General features: G+C 38.7%; 1 protein-coding gene across 3 annotated transcripts in view; it reads left to right on the top strand.

Moving 5' to 3' along the window:
• Positions 1-8,830: 8,830 nt before the first annotated feature.
• RANBP3L (RAN binding protein 3 like) overlaps positions 8,831-13,175 on the top strand; it is a 47,840-nt gene continuing 43,495 nt past the window's right edge. For 2 of the 3 annotated variants that reach the window (XM_082453815.1, XM_082453816.1), the window contains exon 1: positions 8,832-9,427. In XM_082453815.1, coding sequence (XP_082309941.1) covers positions 9,337-9,427 — 91 coding nt within the window. In that variant the 5' untranslated portion in view covers positions 8,832-9,336. Of the gene's footprint in view, positions 9,428-13,175 lie in introns of all 3 variants that reach the window. The other variant, XM_082453814.1, reaches the window with a different exon arrangement.

The following is a 13,175-nucleotide window of genomic DNA, read 5'->3' on the forward strand; positions in this document are numbered from 1 at the left end:
TGTGTAAGGACTTAGTACTGGCAAACAGTAAATGCAAATTTAAGGTTGGATATTAGTACCGTGCAGCTTGCCCAAGGTCACAACTAGTAAGTGGAGGAGTATATGAACCTCCTACACTGAACTTCCATGTTTCAGTTTGTTTACACATTTTTGTCTGCCTTTTTGCTCTGCACCTTTGAGATTTCCTTTATTTTTACCTTCTATTTGACTAATTCTATCTTCAATCATGTTTATTACTCAAGTCAGGTTTAGTAATTAAAAAAAATTTTGGCAATCATATTTTTAATTTCGAATAATTTTTATATTGCCCTAATGGCTCATTTTTTCATGGTGACCTATTCTTGTATTATGGATGTAATATCCTTTCTCTCTCTGAGGACACTAAGTAAAATTATTTTTTTAAAGTTCCCTTTGGTTTTCTGCATTATTTCTATTTTTTCCAGAGTCATCTGTTCTGTTTGCTTAACCCTTTGCTTAATCCTGGTCCTTTTCCTTTCTTCTACTGGCTTTTCTCAAATATCTGATGATGCTGCATTGGCCATTCATATTTATGAGTAAAAATTTAGGTCACTGTTTTGGGAGTTAGCATGGTTTTCCCCTGCAGTTGCCTGGGTCTTTTCCCCCAGCAGGTCTTCTCCTGAGGGCTGACTGCATACTTTGTGTCAGTGTGCTGGTTGTGTTGACAGACTTCACTTTGGGGTTCATGGATACAGAGCAGACAGGCAGCCTGAAGACATCCTCCCATTACTGCAAAGGAGGAGTGACTGCAAAGGAGTGGAAGCCTTTAGTGTATTTCTTTCCTGAACAGATCTACTTTCCTCTCCAGTCTCTCTCCATATCTTTTTCCAGCCAGGAGGTGAGAGAGAGTGGTCCTAGGGCATTTCCAGCTCTCCTTCTCTTTCTGGTCCCAGTTTAAAAGCCTTTTCCAGGCAGATAACTCACATTCTTAAAGGACAACTGTCAGCATTTATCCTGTGGCTAAATGCTACTGTTCCACATGCAGTTTTTTCATTAATATGTGATGATTGCCCATGTTACCTATATTTATTGACCCCAAGCTTCCTCTCTACCATGCTTTACTCCACTCTTACTGTTTAGATTCCTTCTCTTTTTTATCTTCTTGTGAGTCCTCATAGTTTCTTGTCCAATTATGGCAGATACATGAAGATAACTTTCTAATGTATAATGTCTATATTTTAAACATCTATGTTTAAATTTTTTCTCTTTGTACAACTTTTTAATCATTTGAATGGATTTGGAAGTGTGTGCTTGGCCTGTTATTTTGATTAGTCTTTCCTACCAGTAATTTTAAAATATCTGTTCTCTATTGCCTTCTCAAAGTTTCTATTTAGGATTGACTATCTACACAGGTTTACTTCGAAAAGCTGACAGTGAAGAAGTATGTTTGCTGATGTAACTGATATGTGTAATATACAGAAAAACATGCTAGTAGTTTCACCTAATTGTGCCAATAACACATAAATCCAGGTTTTGGAGTTCCTGGGAGAGCTTCAAGCTCCCATTAAATCGAGAAATAATCAAATGATCAGATGTGGAAGGCTGATTCTTTCTTGATTTACCTTCTACCACTCTCATATGGTTACCCCACTGGATCTCTGAGACAATGAGAGGGATCCTATATTCTGATCCTTCCATCTTCTTCAAGCCCAGTCACTCTGGGTCCTCACTGAGAAATTAGGGAGTGGTTTCAATGGCCCTGGTACTGATGCAAATGTTCAGGGAGCCCCGAAACTGGTCTAGGATTTCCCACCTGCAGCTCACTAGGTGCTGTTGTTATTTAAAGCTGAAGATCAATGTCTGAGCTACAACACCTGATTCTCACATGCCAGTTGTGAATGCCAGGGGGATAAGGGGTGTGTGTGTGTGTGTGTGTGTGTGTGTGCACACGCACTCATAGATCTGTCTGTTGGGAGGCAAAAGTGTTTGTAGTTCTACAGTAAGAAGTTAGTTAATATTCATTGAATATTGTGGGCAGGCCTCTGAAGTCATGGATGTGGGAATACAAAGAGCTCGTAGATATTTTTTCCTCAATGCCTCACTGAGGAGCTGAATTTGGATGAAAACTCTCTTCCATCTTTGCAAATACAATCTGTTATGGACTGAATATTTGTGTTCTCCCAAATTCATATGTTGTAATCCCCCCAGTGTGATGATGATAGGAAGTAGGCCCTGTGGGGAGCGATTAGGTCATGAGGGAGCCCTCATGAATGGGATTAGTGCCCTTATAAAAGAGAGCCCAGACAGCCCCCTCACCCTCTTTCCACTGTGTGAAGACAGTGAGAAGTCAGCAGTCTGCAACCCGGAAGAGGACTCTCACCAGAACCTATCATGCTAGTACCCTGATCTCGGAAGTCTACCTTCCAGAACTGTGACAAGAGATTTCTGTTGTGTATAAGCCACTAGTCTATGATGTTTTGTATAGCAGCCCAAACTAAGACACAACCTAATTGTATTTTTAGAAATAGAAATAAGAAAATAAGAAAAATGGTATAGAAGAGAACATCTGTACAGTTGAGAAGTAATGAGTAAAATGACTGTTTGGTTCTCTTTAAATGACGGTGTCATTTTCACATACGTCCAGCCTTCTTTCTCTGCCACAGAGGTTTCTGAACTTGATGATCATGGCCCAGATATTTAAGAATGTACCCCAGTGTGGTTTCCTTTGTTTGTTTATAAATTGTATTCTTGTACTACTATATGAATACATTATGAATATTAACATTTCCTATATTTGTATATGTTTTATAATATGTGGGGTAAAAAATAGGAAATTTGAAGAGTTTCTCTCCACATCCTAATAAATTTAGCACATTATCTATTTCTTGTACCCTTTCAATTAGATTCATTGAGTAATTATAAAACTTTTTATAGTGGAAATGTTAAAAAAAAAAAGTAGACATGAAAGTATAATAAATCCCATGTACCCATCACTTAGTTTTAATAATTATCAATTTATGACCAATGTTATTTCATCTATACCCCCCCATATGTCTCATTTAAATTATTTTTGAAACAAATCCCAGATATAGAATTAAATTAATTAGTTATATATTATATTCCACCTAGCTAACATAAAAGAAATGAGTGAAAGAAGAAATAGAGAAAGAAAAAAAGAGAGAAAATGAATAAATGAAGGAAGGAAGGATGGAAGGAAGGAAGGAGGGAGGGAGAAGATGAGGAACATAGTTTAGTTATTATTTTATTCTTATAAATGTAAATTCAAATGAAGTAACAAGAGTTTAATCTGGTGCAAGTTAGTCTGCTTTATTTTGGAAATGATGCCAGTTAATGAGTATTTACCTTCAAAGATTTCAGTTCTTCTGCAAACCTGCTGACCCTGATTCCTGGGTACTTCAAACACTTTTAGATGGAATTCAGACTCTGCAGGAACACTTGCTCTTACCCAGATGGTGGACATTATGGAACCAGAACCACCATACTCTGTGTTTCCTTGCCACTTAAAACAAACGAATGAACAAATTAAAACTCGGTATTTTTCTGATCTTTGGTTTTATTTTGTTGTGTTTTCACTTTGGCTAAAAGACTTCAATAAAGATAGGGAAATGTAAAGCTACAGAGATTAAATATCAGCACATAGCAATGATCAAATCACACCTGTAATCAGGTAACTTTCCTACAATCTTACACACAGATAATCATTTCCTAAGCTCACAAATATAAGACCCCATTCTTGTGGGTGCTGGATGAAAAAACATGGGTTTATCCTGAGGCCAAGGCTATTTTACTAACTGACCTTGGACTCTGCTGACCTCCAGAGGGAGCCCTATGGCAGCCAAATCTGAGGCTGCCGTGAAAGATCCAAAATTAGTTTGAACTGCCAAGGCAATGTTCATGGAGCGTGGCAATATTTCTGATAACCAAAACTCAAATGTTGGCATTCAATGGTAGCAATTTCAGAATGGTGAGCAACTTTGATAAATAAGCAATTTGGTGCTCTGCCAGTGTAGCCTCCTGAATCTATTGACAGGAGTAAGTATTCAAGCAAAACAATCTCTAATACAACCATCTGCATCTCTTTTGTTTCTACAAATAGCAATCATGGGAGTCCAGCTAACTGTACTACTTGGGAAATTCTTTGAGCTAATAACATACAGTAACTTAGAGTAACACAACTCTGAACAGCTTCAAAAGCCTGCCTTGATGGTATTTTGTGATATACATGCTATGTGAGTCATTGTGAGATTTTGAAACTCAACATTCTCATCTATAATGTCTTTGGTGGAAGGAAGAGGATTTCAAAAAAAAAAATCTACCACTGGCTGATACAGAGGAGCAAGGGATCTGTTATTTAAAATCAACAGAAAATCTAAAGTCTTAACACTAGTTCACCAGTCTTGAACTGCAATAACCATTTAATAATTCCTGCGGTGCTTTGGGCTCAGCCCAGGGCCTCATAGTTTTGTGTTTGGATTCTATTAAGGGTCTTTTATCTTATGCTCTAGGAATGAGTGATGAATGCAATACTACTGCTTTGTATTTATATAATACCTGTCATTCAAAACAGTCTTAAGACCCCCAAAGAGTAGGTAAACTTGTCAACTAGGTATCATACATACTTTTGAAACAAGGCAAGTTATTATTAAACAAGTAACTCACTTGTGAACTAATGTACAATGCATGTGTAACGTACAATACTTTTTAAACATGGTTCAATTGAACAAAGAAAATTCTCCTATAAACCGAGAACCATTTAGATTATAAAACTGATATCTTATGATTAGAATTCATAGCTTTCTGAGAATTCTAATCATCAAATATCAATTTTTCCAGTATCACGCCAAAAGCACCAGCTGATAAGATCAACTGTTTACCTGTAACATGCCATTCTACTCTACTCTTGTGGGAGTACAAAGACACAGGTTAAGCAGAAAGGATATGGGAGGGAAGGAAGAACCTAGACCAAGGAAACCGGTGGCATCGTTTTGGCATCAGAGAGAGCTGATAAGAGAAAAAGCTTGGCTTTCAGAGGATTCTAACTCATTTTTAAACAAACTGCAAGCCAAGATATTATTCACCTGTTTCTTGACCCAAGCAGACTTCACCGTTTGTATTCTGACTTTTTGCTTTTATTTACAAGCAAAAAGCAAAGTACAACATGCCCGTCGTGTACTACTAACTTGGTGGTGTGTCTGAAAAGTAACGGCTATGGCTTATTATAGCTGATACTTACTATGGTTGATACATCTGATGTCATTTCACATACAGCACTCCTGTAACATACTGCTTTCGGCTACACTGCCTTATTTCCAATGGAAGCTGGTGAACCAAAACAGAGAGTCCTCTGAGAGCAGAAGTGTAACGGAACATGCAGTGTTAAGAGCCTGCTCTTGTCTCAGTCACAGGGTCGCTGCCCAGGGCTCACTCAATGACACACAACAGTGGGACACAGAGGAACCAGGCAGCAAGCTTTCCCCGGTACTGTCCCTATACTCTTAGGTCGTGGACTGGGAACTACTATGTTTAGGGAGTGCTTGTTTGGTTTCATCAGTCCTCAGGAAAGATATAACGAATGAAGTGGTGGAGCCAACCAGATCTGTTTAAGCAGGTTATGCTTGTTTATTCTGATAAGAGGACTTTATACTGATGCCATCTAAAAAGAGCCAAACTCTGAGAAACAGAGTAGAGTGGTGGTTGCCAGGGGTTGTCGAGCATTATTGGTCAAGGAGTACAAACTTCCAGTTAGAAGATTAACAAGTTTGAGGATCTAATGTACAGCATGGTGACTATAGCTAATAGTGCTATATCGTATACTTGAATATTGCTAAGACAGAGTAAACCTTAAAAGCTCCCACCACAGAAAAGAAATGGTAACTGTGTGACAAGATGGAGATGGTAGCTAATGCTGTGGTGATAATCATTTTGCAATATAAAAAATGTGTCAAATCAACACGTGTACCACCTTAAACTTACACAGTGTTATGTTCAACTGCATCTCAATAATGCTGGCATTGGGGGGGTGGGAGTTACTTAAAAATTATACATATATAGATTTTTACTATATATATCCCATACCCCAGACTCTGAAATTGGGGCTCAAAACTCTCTAACTTTATCACATTCCCTGGGTAATTATGGTAGTCAGCCAAGTTTGAGACTTGAAGGCCTAGATTTTCAAATACACTCCCAAATTCTACTCAGATTCTCAGTTTTAAATCTATTTTTTCTTCTCAGGCTTTAGCCAAAGACAAAACAGGATACCCCTTCCCTTTCCAGGCCTTCATATCCACAGAGCGAGTGTTGAATACTTTCTTGCATTGCTTACTAAACATTTGTTTCATTTGACAAATGAAGACACAAACCCAGAGATGTTAAGTTCCTAGTTCAAGGTTACACAGTACACTAGTGGGAGTGCTGGGGCTAGAAAGCTGGCTCTATGGTCAGCTGACCATTCCTTTCCTTCTCTTTTCTCCCAGCTTTACATCCATTCGTGAGTAAGAAAAATGGAGGCATCTAGGGGACTTCTTTGAAACACTAGACCCTGCATTAGGGTAAATGTAGACACTAATTTCCAAGCAACATTTCCTCTCAGAGAGAAACCTACAGAATAAAAAAGACTTAGAGAGACATAGCAACCAAATACAATGTGTGGACTTCGGGGTCCCAATTTGAGCAAAATACCACCTGGATATTTAATCACATTAAGGAATCATGCTTAACTGTTAAAAAGGTGACACTTTTATTATGGTTCTATTTTTCAAAGTCCTTGCATTTTAGAAATACATATTGAGATATTTATGAATGCAATGATGTCTGGGTTGCTTCAAATCCAGTGGTGGAGTGAGGGGGAAAAGTGGTTGTGATGAAACACACATTAGAAACGAGGTTATCCATGAGCTAATAATGACTGAATCCAAGTGATGAGTGCATAGGGCTTATTATGCTATGCTCTCTTCTTATTCATATATACATATATATATTTTTTTCTCATTGTAAAACACTTTTTAAAACATTCATTTCTCTCAAGGCCTGGCTTACAGTTGTGTGGGGTATTTGATTTACCTATATGATAATACGTTTAGTGAGGTCCACAACTAGATAGAATATATATTTTTTTAATATAGAGCACAATTATTTTATTTCACTAATGAATCAGAAGACATTTTGGATATTATAATAAGCGTTCCAATGAAAACAAACCCAATAAGCTATATGAATACTTTTTAATGTTGTTAGATTCTGTGATACCAACAAATGTGGGGAACACATAGTGTTGGTGCCCTCTTTCACTCTTACTTAATGCCAACATAGGCATCTTCTTTTTTCTTTTATATTTAAAATCTTTTTAATTTTTTAATTTTTAACACCTTTATTGGAGTATAATTGCTTTAGACAGAATATTGATAGCTTTATGTAATTCAGCAAGAAAATACCTCAGCCTCCTACCATGACCATTGTGAAGCAGGAGATAAATGCCAGCCATTTAAAGCAGGAACTATGGTTCTCTAGTAACAGGAATCTGTTTCAATGTAGCCAAACACTTCTATGACCTGTTACACTCTGAGGGACCTAAAAAACTGCAATAGGTAAACTATTTATTAAAATAGTAAAAGCAGTTTGATAAAAATCATAAGAATTATGAAACAGCAGTTACATTCCATAAGAGTTTTCATAGCTCAGAGTATGCTTGGGGAACTGTTAATTGCCTCAAAGTGAAATGAGGATGCCCACCAGGATCTGGCTAGGAGGTAAATTTCTAGTTAGGGTGTCAAGCTTAGCACCAGTTTCCAAATGTGCACAGGAAGCTGTGATAACAGATTTTGAGGCTAAACAGCTCTGCCTTTCTCCTTGTCCTTGCCCACCACCTCATTTCTGAATCTACAAGAGCTGTGAATCTTTTTTTTTTTTTTTTTAATTAATTTATTTATTTATGGTTGTGTTGGGTCTTTGTTTCTGTGCGAGGGCTTTCTCTGGTTGCGGCGAGCGGGGGCCACTCTTCATCGCGGTGCGCGGGCCTCTCACTGTCGCGGCGCACAGGCTCCAGACGCGCAGGCTCAGTAGTTGTGGCTCACGGGCCTAGTCGCTCCGCGGCATGTGGGATTTTCCCAGACCAGGGCTCGAACCCGTGTCCCCTGCATTGGGAGGCAGATTCTCAACCACTGCGCCACCAGGGAAGCCCAGAAGCTGTGAATCTTGAAGGGTAGGATCTACCAGCATTCATTACAACTTCAGAGGTAGCAGGTTCCTAAGTTCAATGAAAGGTGTTTGGGGTTTGTCTTTAATCAGTAATGAAATACGTTATTATTTCAATGAAATATAAATGATTTTCAGTATTTCAGTGAAGTATGCTATGTCAGCACAAGAAAACACTGGAAAGAGCTTTGTCTTATGACCTAGAAGTAGTCATAGATAATCTAAGGGGAAACAGATACAGCTCTCTGGAAAGATAATGTTTTGTGTTTTTATTTTTCTTCCAGGACTCCAAATAATTGCCTTGACAGCAGTCTGCTCTAAAACCGCCCCCTTCTGAAGACTCAAAGGTGTTTACAGAAACTGAAAGTTCCAGCAGTAGATTTCCATGAGCTCATTAGCAGTTCCTTTAGATGTCGGGTATACATGTCAATATCCATGGGTATAAACCCCTGCTGTGAGCTTTCGTTTTAATTACAAACAAAGTAGCAGAAGGCAGATATGTGATGACTGCAAGGTTGGGGCATCTTTTTAGAATTCCTGCTTTGGTCACTATTATTCAAAGCAATTCCAACGCCATTTCTTGCCTGCCTCTATATGCTAATCAGCCTAGCCCACTCGGCTCCTCCCCCTTCCAGCCTCCTTTAAGAACTGTTCACTTTCAGCTGTCACGGAGGGTAACTCAGACCAGGCTTAGAAATCACTTGATTTAACTCAGCAGCATTTTTTTTTTTTTTTTTCCTTTGTGTATGTATTACTCTAGCAGTCGTCTCTAAATACTCGGGACATTAGACTTCATGTCAGCAGAAGGAGTCGATCATTGCAAAACTGTAATCTGTTAGAAATAGTTACTTTACTGGATTTTACACTATAAGGGGGGAAGCTTCAATGTGCTTTGAAATGAAAGAAGAATTAAGTTGTGTTTTTATCCAAATGAATTGGCATCTTTATATGTAGGAGAAGCTACAAGTTGGTAAATACTTATTTCAAGAATCATGACTAGGAAACACTTGGAAGTTTATTAGAGAAGTAAATGTTTTTCCATTCAAGGACAGGATCTGCCTGTACCTCTGTGGTTCCGGGTATCGTGTGAAGACCATTCTAGGTGACTGGCCAAGGGAAGGAATACCCTACTGATACTGGAGCCACAGCCGTACTGCCAGTACCATGTCTACCATACAAAGAAAGGGCAGCAGCCACCTGTTCGACAGTTTGCACACCTGTAGACTGAAGATTCCAGAGGACCAGCTACATCAAGGTGAGTCAGTCAGGCTAATGGGTTGTGTGTTCTGTGATCTCCTGTCCATTTGCATTCCCGGAAGGATGGTGGGCTGGGGAATCTGTGCTGTGAAATGCTTTGCAATCTTCCATTTTTAAACTCTGAGAATAGACATAATAGTGATGTACAAGGGTGAGTCAACTTGCATTCACTATTGGTTTAGGACCAATAGTCCTTTAGTATAAGGACTATAGAAGACTACTGAGAATGCATATTCCTTGGAGTTGTCATTCTGAAACTTATGTGCTTACACTTCTAGCCACTGTCATTTTTCCAGAGTACTCTGGATTTTGTGTAATTCAAAACACCCATCTAGGCAAGGCTGAATCTGCTACAGGGGAAATTTGCTGAGAGTGGCTTTAAGTTAGTCTGCAACTTTCTCCCTTGTCCTACCACTAATGGTATCATCTTGGACTTAAAGTTTAAGCCTAAATTTGTCTGGATCTCTGGCTCATTCATTTGTGGGAGAAATAAATATATTCTTGGTTCTTTCTCTTTTATGGTTCTGGAACAGATGGAGACAGACAGGGAAAAGTGTCACATTTCACATGATGGGCACTCATTCAGACTGAACTATCTACCTTGCAGCCATTTTCACCATCAGTCTTAAAATTTCAAATCCACTACTCAGCCAGCTGCATCAATTAGCGGCAGATGGTTGACATGAATAGACAGGATGATCCCTTCAATCCATTCTGTCAGGGACACCAAGGACACTTGTAGAAAAGGCTGGGTGTCGGGGATGACGTCACCCCCAAGAGGTTAAGGATTTACCCCAGACATTTCTAACTTCTCCTCAATACCCTCAATAGACAGATGGATCTGTCTATGCATGGATCTAGGCTACAAGCTCTTTGTTTATTTTTCCATAGACACAGTTTTAGATTTCAGTGGCATGAAGAGTGTTGGCTGAAGGGCTGAAACCTCCCATTTCCAAGGTGGCATCTGTGTGCTAACATTTGTGTGAATGTGTCAGGCCACCTCCCTGCTTCAGTTCCTGGACTTCATGCTGTACAAGGTTTAGCAGAGTGTGGATATAAAATACTTCCTATTAAGTGAAAACAGCAAAAACTACTAAGACCCTTTTGTACCATCAGGGCTCATATAAATTATTTTGAACTAACTGCCTTAGAACGTAAAGTCCTAGAATGTGCCAGGGTTTAATCACAGCACTGTTAAATGTACTTGCTTCTCTATTAATAGACAATCTAATTCATCATAGGTTTTTTTGTTTGCTGTTCATTTTGTTTGAAATGTTTAAAGCTACCTTCCCTCTCCCACAATGGTTGATGTAATATTTATTATGGTAACCTTGCTAGGGGGAGCATAAAGGAGATGGTAAAAATCACCTGTAAAAATCACCACCCAAAGATAGTTGCTAGCCTTCTAGCCTTTTCTTATATGCACACGTACAACTTATTCTTTTGCTTGATCTTTTAAAGCAAATATAGACTTATTTTGTACATAGAGTTTGCAAACTGCTTTTTAACTCAACAATAGATTATGAACAAATTCCCTTGTCATTATATGTTCTTCTACAACCTTATTTTTAACAGTTGTATACTATTCCTTCATATGGATGTAGCAAAATTCTTTTAGGCAATTTACTGCGGCTGGACATTTCTTTGATTTCTAATTTTTCACTATTACAAGCAACACTGTGTTTAACGTACACTAATGGATAAATCATTACCGAGATAAGATTATTTTCTTGGAATACATTCTTAGAGATGGAATTGTGGAGTCAAAGGATATGCATGTTTTTAAAGATTTTTCAGGGTGGCGGAGGCAGATGGTCCTCTAATCAGCAGTGGAGAGATAGAGAGTCTCAGTAATACTGGGTATTATTTTTAAATTGTTTTTTTCCAATTTTATAAGTGGAAAATAGTATCCCACTGTTGCTTTAATTTAAGGCAGGCTGTGTTGATGGTCTCTGCCTTACTGGCCGTATCCAGAGCAGCCTGGAAATATCATTGTGATGACATACTTCCCAAAATATCAACAAGATTAGAAGTCTGGTCTCCTCTTGCAGACCAAAGCTTTGGCCTAGAATGTTTTGAAAGCAACCACACTCTTCCACAACTGAGTCTCAAAATATCTGCCCACATAAACCACAATCCATAAAGTTGTGAAGCATGCTAATGCAATCCAGACTGGGCACTGACTGCTACAAGAGATGGCATCTAGAGACCTGAGTTGACAAGTGACACTGGGCAGTGTTTGCATTCCAGTTACTGTCTTAGGGTTTAAAAGTATTCATTCAGTGCAATGGTTCTGACTTTTCCACCGAGCTATATTTGTACCTTGTTATTATGCAAAGTTCAGCAAAGGTCCAAGGAAGCAAAGCCATTTGTTTCAGAGAGTGAGGGTTGGCTGTGGATTTATTCACTGAGGTACTCTGAGTTTGTGGCTTTGGCCTACCACCAGCCAGACTAAGATTCCAGCATACAGGTCAGGATTAATTGACATTTAACTCTTCTGAGGCATAACCAGGTTCAACACATGCGTACTTTCCAGTCCTCCATGCTAGATGCTGAAGTGCTTTATGTGAAGTCTAAGGTATTTAACTCTTTCCACCTAGTCACTCACAAAATGTGCTTTTCGGGTGACCACATAGATAACAGTCACTTCTTCTTCAGCAGTTAGCTGGACAATGAGTATGAAAACACTGTGCCATTTGCTGGGTGTGTACGCTGAGCCAAGCCAGCTAAGCCGCATGCTTTCCTGGCCACAGAGACTTTACACTCTATGGCAACAGGTGCTACACTAGTCCAGAACACAAGTCCAGAAGGCTAATCTTTCTACTATTGCTCCTTCTGTGACATTTCAAATCCATTTGTCTATAGCATTGATCTGAGACCACATTTGTAGACATTAATTTATATGTCTATAAAGACTCAGCACAAAGTTCAGTACACATTACATGTACTAGGCAGACTTAACGATCCTTACATTTTACAGTGCTTTGAAGTTCACAAAGTAGTTTCACAGACATTATCTTACTTACTTATACAGATGTGTATACATATATACATGTGTGTATACATGTATGTAACGTGTGTCTACATACATGTAGGTATGTATGCCTTGTGTGTACACATGTATGTATACATCCTATTGTTCTCTTTCTCTGCAGAAACTTGACTAATACACTACTTCACCTGGTTGTTATGAGAATTAAATAAGATAATGTATGTGAAACTACTTTGTTAACCTCAAAGCATGTACATATATACATACTCTATATGTATATACGTGTGTGTGTATATTGAAATATATAGATACATATAGATAAAGATATAGAGAGAGGGAGAGAGGTTAGCAAGTCCAAAGTCTGTTGTGTGGGCCAGCAGTTTGGAGACCCACGTGAAGATCCTACCGATGTTGCAGTTGAAGTCCAAAGGTTGTCTGCTGGCAGAATTCCGTCCTCCTCGGGAGAGGTCAATCTTTTGTTCTAGCCAGGCTTTCAACTGACTGGATGAGGCCCACCAACATTATGGAGGGCAATCTACTTTACTCAAAGTTCACCAGTTTAATGTAAATCTCATTCAAAACACTCTCACAGAAACATCCAGAATAATGTGTGACCAAATATCTGGCACTGTGGTGCAGCCAAGTTGACACATAAAATTAACTATTACAGGTAAGCATCCTTAGCCTCATTTTTAAAGATGTGGACACTAGGAATCTTCAAGGTCAAGTGATTTTTCCAAGGTTACATAGTTAT

This window comes from Balaenoptera physalus (assembly GCF_965194825.1).
Source record: "Balaenoptera physalus genome assembly, chromosome: 3".
Taxonomy (NCBI): domain Eukaryota; kingdom Metazoa; phylum Chordata; class Mammalia; order Artiodactyla; family Balaenopteridae; genus Balaenoptera; species Balaenoptera physalus.